Genomic DNA, 11,183 nt, shown 5'->3' with positions numbered 1-11,183 from the left:
CCTGCCTCAGGGCTCCAGGGTTCCTGCCCACCTCTATTCTGCTTTCATCCTGCCTGATTGACTCCATTTCCCCGCCCGTATCCCTGTCTTCCTTTGAGGAAGGGCAGAGTGGTCAGTCTAGGATGGCCTTCGATTCTGGTGGCCCAGGCTCTGAAAGCTCCTTTGTCACCAAGAGTGGAGCTGCCTCTGAGCCATCTCGGTGGATCCATCGGCACCCAGACCCACTGTACGTGGGCTTCTGTGCCTACTGTTCACCTCCGGGAAGCCCGACTAGGCTTGGCTGTTCCCACTCAGATAGAAACTCCTCTGGGTTTGTCACAACACACTCTTCCAGACAGATCGTCCAGACCGCCCCATCCTTAAGGGAAGTTACTCCCAGAGCCTGAGAAGCCAAGGTGGGAGATGGGGGTGGGAGAAAAGTAGACCCCAAACCAAGGAATAGTCTTTTATTTTAACGCTTGATAATATAAATTATTTTCAATATAAAAAAGAAGACAGGCTGGGGGATAGGGACAAGCCAAAAGACGTGAAGATGTGGAGCAGACCACTTCAGAGTGGCCGAAGAGCCAAGGGGAGCTTTAAAATACCATAAATGAGGCTGGGACAGACTCACTTTCCTAGAGAAAAGGGGCAGGCAGAGCCTGGTGAGTGTTCATCCCTTCTGCTGCAAGGCCCAGATTCGATCTGAGGATGTACATGGTGTGACGTAGCCAGAGATGGACCCTAAGACTGCTAAAACTGTAAGTATCCCAATCCTTGGAAAGGTGAGATAAAGAGGGTTGTGAGTTCGAAGACAGCATGAATCACACAAGTGTCTGACTCAAAAAAGAAAAAAGTAGTCTAATAAACCAATAAGACTTCATTACTCTTCTCAAAGAGCTCACGTGCTTAGACAGGGACCCACCAGGTGTACACCAGGTGCACAATCACTTAGCTCATGCCACGGTAAACGCTTAGACAGCATGCCAGTGAACGCTGTAAGCACGGGAGGAACGGGTTGAATCCCTCCCCAAGCCACCCAGGGCTATTAACTATCATCCGAGTTGACTCTTTAAGGATGTGTTAAAATCTGATGGCTTTGGTCCTTGAGGAGTGACCAGGAGAAGTACCGAGCGAGAAAAAGAGTTGTGGTTCCATGAGGGCTGGCTGAGTCAGGTCACGCACACGCTTTACACATAGGTCACATCCTACTTTCTGAAGTTTGTCCAGACAGACAGGCCTCGAGGGAAGGTGTGCCTCCTGTGCCTAACAGAGAGCAGATGACTCCAGCTTCCTTCCGTGGGGCTATCTGTCTACAAACTGCAGGTTGATGCTCCTCTCAGGTACCAGGACAGTCCGGGTCATGGGTCTGACTGGGAGGGCACCAGGCTCAGGCAGCACCTCAAAATGGGTCAAGATCTAAAAAGGGGACGAAGAAGGTTATCACAATGAGTGAGCCTTGATTGGCAAAGAACATTTTTGGCATCAGAATGGCCACCGTTGGGATGGCATCTGTGGCCAGGAAGGGACTTCTTGGTCAATGAGGGCAGGAGTTATGGAAAATATCTTTGCTTGTACTCCAGACCTAGAATGGGAATTGGCTGAGTCTTACATGTTACACTGTGCTTGTCAGAGGACAAGAACACCCAGTCAGGAGCTTGTATAAGTTCTACATCACTTACCTGGACCAAAGCCATTTGTAGTTCAAGCTCCGCCAGGCGCCTCCCTATGCAGCTGCGTTTGCCAAAGCCAAAAGGAAGAGATGCAAATGGGTGGGGGGCTGGGCCGCCCCCCAGCCAGCGAGCTGGATTAAAAGAATTTGGCTCTGGAAACTGGGCAGGGTCCCTTGAAGTGGCATAGTGGCACAGAGAGACCAGCGTCTGAAGGGGGTAAATGCAAACTTGTCAGTTCAGTAGCCGGATTGTGAGTCACAAGCAGGATGGTGAGTTCAAGGCCAACTGAGGCTATACAGCAAGATCCTCTCCCCTCCCCACAAAGCTAACAGTTTGAGCCCGAGAGTGCAGGATGGGGGACCCTGAAGAAAATTCATGGACTAGTGTAAAAGCAGGCCCTGGTTGATGGTGAGGAACTTTCTTTATTGCTCCGTTATATATTAGAAAAAGGTATGATAAAGGGGGGGTCTGGAAGGTTTAGGGGAGTGTTTGAGGATGGCTTGGGCCCACAGGGGTAAGAAATGGCTTATCAGAAGGATCTACTCACATTTTGGGGGATAATATAATCACCCACACAGATATCTCTGTCTGGGACACGGGAATTCCCAGGTACCACAGGGTACAATCTAGGTCACAAAACAAAAGATGGATTCAGCAAGGTGCGGCTGGGGACCCAGCTCCTCCTCCTTCTCGGGAGTAGAGAGCCAGTTTTCCCTGCTCTCCCTCTCGGCTTCCATCCACTGTCAGCTTCCTCGGCATTTTCTCCTCCAGCATTCTCTCTAGTTTCTAGTTTTCTACCTCCTCACCTTAACACTTCCTTGATCACAGCCTTCAACAGGCGTAGCCGGGACAAAGCTTGGGGCTGGGCACGGGAGCCAGGGACCACAGCAGCTTTGATCTCACGGTAAAGTGCGGACTGGACTTCGGGGTGCCGGGATAGCTCATAGAGCGTCCAGGAGAGCGTATTGGATACCTGGAGGAACAGGTCAGACCATCTGGTGTTAGACATGGAAATTCTGGTGAAGTGGGTAGCAAAGGGAGGGCGTGGTCTGGAACCAAACAGTTCCTAAGGCCAAGCCTGTATACACGATCAAAGTGGATGCCCTGAATAGTGGCCCTGGAGCCAGGGAAAACTGCGCTCTGGAAATGGGGCTATAGAGAATCCTCACCGTGTCCACTCCAGCCAGTAGTAGCTCTGTCACGTTCCCCACGATGGACTGGACAGACAACTTTTCCCGAAAAAGGAAGTGGGTTAAGTGATGCCCAGACGGCACATCCTCCCCAAGTTTTCCCTGTTTCCTCACGGCTGCTTCGCCTTCTCGCTGCTCCACGTGCTTCTGGGCTGAGAAAGGCAGATTGATGCCTCATGATGCCGGTACAGCTTTAGATACTCTAACACGTCTCCCCTCCCCCACCCCGCCCCCAGCCAACACACACTTCTGTGCCTTACCAAAGGCGAACATTTGGTCCCAGTCTCGGCATAGGCGGGCCCAGGGTCCGGGTACAAGGCGGTGCATCCAGTTGGGCATTGCCATGGTCAAGAGTGTGGACACAAACACCGAGCCCACCGCATGGATGAAGGTCTCTGTGTCCGGAGGGACTTCAGCCTCAAGGCAGCCCAGGCGCGAACCCAGCAGCACCGCACCTATGCCTGACCGGCCGGAAGAGGGCGCAGTCAGACACCAGGCGTCTAGGTCCCAGAGCCAACGACACCTGTCCCTAACTGCTACTTTAGGATTCACCTTCTAGGCCAAATTTGTAAAACTCTCCCGCCACATCCTGAACGAGGTTGGGTAACCCAGAGCCACGACCCCGCTGGCGCCTTAGTCGTCGCACAAGGTCACGGACCACGTTGTCGAGAGTTCCTGCATAGCCAGCCGCTGCTTGAGGCCGGAGGAGTAGCGGGGCCAGGAGACTTCGGAGCCTCTGCCATTCTTCACCATCCCTGCCCGGGTGCAGAGAGCGCGCATCAGGGAGGTGAGCGTGTGTGGAGAAGGCTAGGGTGACCAGAAGTATCGTGCCTGTTCCCTCCGAGTGTAGAGTGTAGGAACCTGCCCCTGACCTTGCCCATCTTTCATCTCCCTTCTTTACTCATTTCCTGCCCAGGGATGGGAGTGGGTTCTAGGGTAAGCTGAGTCACAAAGGCTTACATTCTGTACAGAGGCTAGTACCACGGATTCTTAGGATCCTGGCCTCAAAGGGGGGCGGGGACAGGCAAGGACTCGGCTCTGCCTGAGTTTGGATGGTACAGATTGGAGAACTCGGAGATGCCAGAAGGTTGGTGGAAACTGCCGACTTCTCTCCAAGCCCAACTTGGCTGGATACAGGAGAAGGGCAGGGATAGAGGATTGGGAGGTCAAGGGATCACTCACGCTGTTAGCAATCCGCAAGCCCGTTGGTAGCGGCGACGGTGCTCTGCCCAAGATGAGAAGCTGCAGCGCTCTGGACAGGAACTCTCTTGTCGCAGCAGCTGCTCCACAAGTGCAGGGGAGGCCACATACACAGTGCGAAGTGTCCCGAGGCTACCGGACCATATTGGCCCGTAGCGCTCAGCTCCCTGAACCTGAGAACCCGTGCAGAGGACGTTTGAACACTTGGGAGGGTGACTCTTAGTTTGGCTTGTGCCAAGGCCAAGGGCGGTGGCTAGGCTTGATTAAAGGGAGCTTTTCCAGTGCTGGCCCAGATGTTGCAAACTTTTTCTTCCGCCCCACGAAAGTTTGGGCAGGAATGACAAAATAGAGGAACTTTGCATAAAGCAGACGCTTAGGGCTTCTTTATAGTTATCTGGCTTTAGCCTAGGGGGAGCAGTTTCTTCAAGACTCCTCTGCTAGATTGCACCTCAAGACGAACCTCCAGGAAAAGAAAAGGAACGTGCAGCTTTAAGCCACATCAGAAGGCTAGCACAATGCTCCCACGGCTCCCGTACTCTTGTCCTGGATCTGCAGGGTCTCCTATTGTAAAGTGATAGCACACCCCTTTGCCAGATATACTTGTAGACTCTGGTTCATTACCCACAGGTACCCATTCTCACTGGCCCTCCTTCTTGTGTTCTTCACTGTGGTCCTTTCTGCCATTAAAGCCAGTTCTCCCAGTTCAGTCCCACCAGTGGCAGGGACTGTCCCTCTTACCTGCAGTTCATGTAGCCTGGACAGCCCCCCTTTGCAGAAAAGTTCTGCCAGGAATCTTGGCATAGAGGGCCCAGGGATGTCAGACAAGCTCTGGAAAGCTAAGTCAGAGCTTCTGGAGGCCAGTGAAGCATCCAGCTGTGGAGGCAGGTGCACTCGATGGAGCACTCTGGAGGCGAGGCTGACAGCCTGGGTCATGTTTTATGTGCAGGGAGTTCGCCACTTCTCCAGAGCATCTTTTGCACTTGCCTGAACCCCTTTATAACCCTTGGCCCTGGGGGTGAAGACGCTCCTGTCCAGCCCTTCAGCCAATCCCTTTTGCAGAGAGCACAGCACCCAGGAACAGTAGGCGGGGCTTACTCCCTTGCTCGTTTGGGTCTCCTGTGGTAATGATTGCCGTCAGGGCTCCCTCAGTGCTCCTCTTGTATGCTTTGGTCCAGCGGCAGCAGCCGAAAGTTCTTTCTGAGAAAGGTTACTGAGCATGGATTTCGGAAGCCAGCCCCTCATAGTCCCACTACTTCCCCGGGGAGCCAAGTCTCTTCTCTATCACCCTGAATGGAAACAAGGTAAAGGCAGTTTCAGCCCCTTCTCTGCTGCAGGGATTTCCCTGCGATCGCCTAGCCACAGCTCTCCTCCTATGTCTGACACAGACACCACATGTAGGTCAATGGGTTAAAATGGTTCCCCTCTCCCCCCCCCCTTTTTTTTTTTTGGTATTTTAGTGTTTTTTATGTGTATGATTTGTCTTAATCCATGTGTGACGTGTCTGATGACAGTGAAAGTCAGGACTTAGATCCCCTGAACTTTAATTAAGGATGGCTGAGGCACCTATTGAGTGCCGGGAACTGAACTCAGGCTTTCTACAAGAGCAACAAGTGCTCTTAACCACCGAGCCATAGCTCTAATCCCTTTTCTTTTTAAAGATTTTAAACTAAGCAGATGCATGTAGTTTGCGTGCATTTGTGCACATGTGCATGTATATGCATGCCCAGAATCCAGGAGAGGACATCGGGTCTCCTGGAACAGGAGTTACAAGCTGTTGAGCCACCCATCTTGGGTGCCGGGAATCAATTTTGGGTCCTCTGGAAGAAAACTGAGAGCTCTTATCCACTGAGTCATCTCTCCAGACTTCATCTTTGTTTCTTGGGAGAGGGAGTGTCTTAGCTCAACAAGTCCCTTCCTTTCAGACATGATGATTAGGGTTTGAGGAAGAGAAATGAAGAGAGTGTCCGAGGGCCAGCAAGTAAGTGAACTTGACACCAAGCCTGATGATCTGAGTTTGATTCCAGGGACCCAGAGTGAAAAACAAGAACTGAGGCCATTGGGTTGTCTTCTACCATCATACATGGGCCTGTGCACACCCTCACCTCCACACACACAAAAATGTAAATAATAATACACTCCAGGCGGTGGCGCACACCTTTATCCCAGCACTCGGGAAGCAGAGGCAAGCGGATCTCTATGAATTCGAGGCCATCCCGGTCTACAGAGTGAGTTCCAGGACAGCCAGGGCTACACAGAGAAACCTTGTCTTGGAAAACCAATAATAATGAATCAAAGGAGTTTTGTTTTTGGAAAGTATGTAAGTTTGGAGATTCTGTCTTTGGATAGTATGAAGGCTAAGGTCACTCAGCCTCTTTTGGGCATCTTTGTGGTCAGCAGCCATATACTACTTTGAGCCACAGAATCCTCCCGTTCAGGGGCTGGAGAGATGGTTCAGCAGTTAAGAGCACTGGCTGTTCTTACAGACAAACAGGACTTGGTTCCCAGCACCCACATCAGTCTCTCACAACTGTCTGTAGCTTCAGTTCCAGGGGAACCAACTCCCTTTTCTGGCCCCCAAGGGCCCAGGCACGAGTGTAGGGCACATACCTACATGCAGGCAAATACACACATACATTTTTAAAACTAATATTCCAGTTTAGCTCCCTGCTCCTCGGTCTTTCTTCCTCCGCTTTCCCTCCCTCAGCCCATCAGGTAGTAAACCAGTCAGTTAGCTGGGAAAGTCTGGAATCAAAGGTCACCATGGTATCCCTCTCGCCCTCCAGTACGAGAGACGGCAACAATAACGGCAGCACCAACGGCCAGGAGACGGGAGGAGGCACGTGATACACACCCCAGCATTCCTGGGAAACAGCAGCATGGGCACGCGGGCACACACACTATCCCCAGGACTGCAGAGTAAACACAACGGGGGGTGGGCAACCTGAGCCAAACACACAGCTTAGACAGCAGGGCGCTGCCCTCTTCACTCCAGCTGAGGAGAACAAAACCCCACACTCCTCCAAATACACCCTCTGGTCCAAGGTCCTTTGACCTTCTCGGTCAGCTTCTTCTGCTTTCTTCTGACAGCGGAGGGGCAGGAACACAGAGTCAGTGATGGGTGAGAACACAGGCCACACCCAGCTTCTCGGAGAGATCATGGCCGTGTCCCAGCAGTCTGAGCAGGCCTGGGGTGGGGAGTTGATCTTTCTTCTAGTTACTAGATGAGTCCAGCTCAGGCAGGGTTAGAAGTCAGTGGTCAGGCAGGGTGGGATTGGGGGTCACTGTCTGGAGGACGGGATCCTGTATCCTTCGGAAGATGGCCGGGAAATTCTTTCCTCCATTGCGTAGAACTTTCTTTCCTTCCTCAGTGGAAGTGCCTAGATGTTCCACAATGGGATCTTCACTCTGCAGAAAGAGGGTCTGGCATGTCCCTATCCACCTTTCAAACTGCCCTGGCAGACTAGACTCCCATTCCTGCCCCTATGTTAAGTTCAAGGACTAGAGAACCACTTTGAATAGGGCTGGATTCTTGCAATTTCCCTCAGGCATCTTACTAGCTCTTCCAGAGGCACACGCTCGAACAGTGGGTGCTCTTCAAAATGGGTACACATCCACTGGTGTAGTTCCAGCACATCGGTGATGGTGTACACCAGGCCCTGGAGAGACAACATCATCTAGATATGGGCTGAACGCAACTAAGCAACGAGACGGGCATGATAGTATAACTGCCTAAATGTCCCCCCAGTTAATTCCTGGTGGAGAGCCCCGGGCAGGCCACCGACACCCTCCCCGCTCACCCAGACGCTCAGCACGTAGGCATATTCCACCAGGAGCGTGGCACCGACACCCTCCTGCTCACCCCGATGCTCAGCACGTAGGCATATTCCGCCAGGAGCGTGGCACCGACACCCTCCCGCTCACCCCGACGCTCAGCACGTAGGCATATTCCGCCAGGAGCGTGGCACCGACACCCTCCCGCTCACCCCGACGCTCAGCACGTAGGCATATTCCGCCAGGAGCGTGGCACTGATGATTCGCCACTTATGCTTCGTTCGCTTAAAATGTGGGTCGGGAAAGAGGAAGAACATCTTCGTCAGCTGTGGGACAGATGTGCACCAACAGGATGGCTTGTGAGTGCCTGGCTTCCCTGCTCCACCAGCCGACCAGCCCACCCACCCCACCCGGGCTGCTCCCCAGGCTGCACCTGGCCCTTGCGGAAGAAGTTAGGCAGGTGTTTCATGGCGTTACTGCGGAGGCAGGCAATGTTCTGGAATCCACCTCCAGGAGCGGCACGGAGGGCCCGAATCCTGTCTTGTACATAGTCCGACACCTTTACCCGGATCTCCAGACCCAGAATCAGGGTATCTGGGAAGAGTGGTGACAGTGCCACTGGGGACAGAAACGGCAAAGGGATCATCAGTGTCGTAGTTCAAGGAAGAACAAAGAGGTTTTAACACAGGAGAGAAAGTTTCTGTGTGTAGATACCTAAGCCGTGAGAGGGGCCACACCCACAGAGTTTTCTGCAGGAGACAGAAAAGACACAGAACTATCACAAGTCACAGGAGCAGTGTAGTGGCTCATGCCTTTAATCCTAAGCATTGGAAATAGGGGAAGGGGGACAGAGGCAGGTGGGATCTCTGTGAGTTCAAAGCCAGCTTGCTTCAGATAGTAAGTTCCAGACCAGACAGGGCTACACGGCAAGATCCTGCCTCAAAAAATGAAATAAAAACCAACAAACAGATCTGTCATATAGACTAGAGTAAAAGGGCAGAGACTACAAGCACAGCTGCGTTTGTTTCCGAGTAGTGTTTCAGCTTCCCGATGCTGCGCAGGAACTTTAGCTCCTCATGCTGTGCTGACCCAACCACACCATTACTTCACTGCTACTCATAATTGTAGTTTTGCTACTGTTATGAGCTGTAATGTAAATATCTGATATGCTACCCCAAAGGGTGGCGACCCACAGGTGGAGAACCGCTGCTTGAGCGTTTTCATGACAAAGTCTCATTTGATCCTTTTCACGCTCTGTGGCAGACTGTGAAGGTGGGGAAACTGAGGGCTGGAAATGCTCACGATCATAGAACTAACAGGGGAGAACTGAGACGTGAGGCAACATTTCCAGTCTCGACCATGTCCCTCTCTCTATAGGGGAAGGGTGAAACACAGGCGAGAAGTTTGGCATGCACACTCTCGAAAGCCAAGACAATACAAGAGGAACTCCAAATCCTAAGAGAGTGGGGCAGAATGTGTTCTGGCGAGAAAGCGAGTAGAAGGGAGAAGCCAGTGGAATCCCCAAGAAAGACAGTTCAGGATCAGTGCCCGTGGTAGCTGATCTCTGATGCTTGTGCTGACCGGCTCACTGACCCAGCACAGGGCAGGTGACATGGCTTGTGTAGGGACTGGAGCCAGAAAGAACGGCCCAGTCCTAAGATACATTTCAGGTAGCCCCCTCCCTTCTCCAGGGCAAAGGCCACAGACCCAGGGTAGAAGAAAGGTGGAGGCTCGCCACCTGATGTCACTGCGTCTGGTCACAGGAGGAAAGGTCAACTAACCCTGTGCCTGACCTGCTGAGGTTGCAGATCCCAGGCCTCTCCTTGTCCCAGGGAGCCGGCCGGTACCTTACCTAACAAACCACCGTAGCCACACCCTATGTCTGCAAACTCCACTTGGGCCCCAGCTTGCTTCTCTTTCTCATCCTTTGCATCATCATGGCTCTTATTTTGAGTAAGCGGAGCAAAGAACTCTGGGTAAAGCTCAGACCAGTCCATCTCTTCTGGTTTCACAGGGCTATTGGAAAGAAGACAGACACATGAGACTGTAGGGCACGCCATTGTGACCTGTTTGTGTAGGGGTGGGAGGGGGATGGTAGATTTCTCAAAAAAATCCACAGTTGTGGGCCATGTGGTATCTAGAGGGCATGACAGAAAGTCCATTGGCTCCTAGGGTGTGGATCACAGCCCTTCATGAGGCTATGATTGCTGGCCTGCCAGTCTCTACTTCTGGGCAGTAACGTGCCAGGGAGCTCTCCTTTCTGGAACGAAAGTTCTTTCTCCTAGACACTGACTACCTGAGGTACTGGGACACTAATCTATTTATGTATGTGTTTTCTGTGCAGAGGATGAAGCAAGCAGTGGCCAGGAGTGTGTATATGTTTATCTTTTTATAAACTAAAAAACTAAAATAAAATAAAAAATAAAAGCAAATCGGAGCCCGGTATGGTGGCACACGCCTTTAATCTCAGCACTGAGGGAGGTGGATCTCCGTGAGTTCGAGGCCAGCTTGGGCTACAGAGCAAGTTCCAGGACAGCCAGGGCTGCCCAGAGAAACCCTGTCTCGAAAAATCAACTTGCTTCGCGTCTTCACTTTGGTTTCAGCAATAGTGTTTTTCTCTTCCCAGATCTGGTTGGCAAGTCCACCCAGACCTGGTCTACAACACCAGGACCCCTCCCAGCCGCCAGCCGGTCAACTCCGCCTTCTGCTCGTCTCCCTAACCCGTTCCCAGCTGACGTGTCACCCGGACAACTCTCCCGGGTCCTTCTCAGGTCCCAGGCTGCTTGAGGAGCCCTGCCTCCCTCCCGGATCCCGCCCGGCTCGCTCACTAGCGCAGCGTGTGGTCCGCCATGGGGTTGGAGTGGGCGCGCTGCCGGTAATAGCGCTTCTGCGGCTGGGGGGCCTCGGTTCCCGCCATGATGCCACAGAATCCACGTGGAGAGCCGTGGCTTCGGGCTCAGGTTGATGACGCAGACCGCGGGCTGCCAGTAGGCCCCGCCCCTTAAAGAACCAGGGGCGAATTCTGCTGGACGTGACGGGAGGACCCTGAAGGGGCGAGCAGGGGACAGCAAGCGGACTGCTGGACTGACTGAGCTCGCGGGATGAGCTCCAGGCACCCCGCCTTTTCTGTTGGCTTGCTTCTGCCTGGTCTGGGCTCCCAGATGCCTCCATGCACCTGTGCGCCCCACAGGTGAGCGGGCTATGAGGATCCCGCCTCTGACGGTCGCATCAAGCATTATTTCTTTTCCCTACTCGTGGTCTCAAACCAAGTCAGCCGGGTCAGACCTGTGTGGTGCTGCATGGGTCCTGGTCTGTGTGCGCCAGGGACCCGAGCTCGAGGGGTCGTCCCCATCCATCTCCAGGAAGTCCA

The 11,183-nt window shown here is 53.0% G+C and overlaps 2 protein-coding genes across 2 annotated transcripts; both read right to left on the bottom strand.

Moving 5' to 3' along the window:
• Nucleotides 1-1,284: 1,284 nt before the first annotated feature.
• LOC121464015 (25-hydroxyvitamin D-1 alpha hydroxylase, mitochondrial) lies at nucleotides 1,285-4,987 on the bottom strand. Its single transcript, XM_041676607.1, has 9 exons — nucleotides 4,781-4,987; nucleotides 4,025-4,215; nucleotides 3,395-3,597; nucleotides 3,103-3,303; nucleotides 2,822-2,994; nucleotides 2,459-2,625; nucleotides 2,200-2,278; nucleotides 1,662-1,859; nucleotides 1,285-1,398 (listed from the first exon to the last, which is right to left on the bottom strand). Exons 1-9 carry the CDS (start codon nucleotides 4,973-4,975, stop codon nucleotides 1,285-1,287), a joined length of 1,521 nt encoding a protein of 506 aa, XP_041532541.1. The 5' UTR covers nucleotides 4,976-4,987.
• A 1,209-nt stretch (nucleotides 4,988-6,196) lies between these two features.
• Mettl1 (methyltransferase like 1) lies at nucleotides 6,197-11,112 on the bottom strand. The gene is made up of 6 exons (XM_041669962.1): nucleotides 10,642-11,112; nucleotides 9,666-9,829; nucleotides 8,247-8,431; nucleotides 8,026-8,139; nucleotides 7,597-7,698; nucleotides 6,197-7,447 (listed from the first exon to the last, which is right to left on the bottom strand). The coding sequence occupies exons 1-6, from the start codon at nucleotides 10,728-10,730 to the stop codon at nucleotides 7,292-7,294; spliced, it is 810 nt and encodes a 269-aa protein (XP_041525896.1). The 5' UTR covers nucleotides 10,731-11,112; the 3' UTR covers nucleotides 6,197-7,291.
• Nucleotides 11,113-11,183: the final 71 nt, after the last annotated feature.

The sequence above is a fragment of the Microtus oregoni genome, unplaced genomic scaffold (genome assembly GCF_018167655.1).
Source record: "Microtus oregoni isolate MIOR12 unplaced genomic scaffold, Mior012 000001F_ref0000356, whole genome shotgun sequence".
Classification (NCBI taxonomy): domain Eukaryota; kingdom Metazoa; phylum Chordata; class Mammalia; order Rodentia; family Cricetidae; genus Microtus; species Microtus oregoni.
Note: the sequence above shows the minus strand (reverse complement) of the source record. Positions and strands in the feature narration are given on the sequence as shown.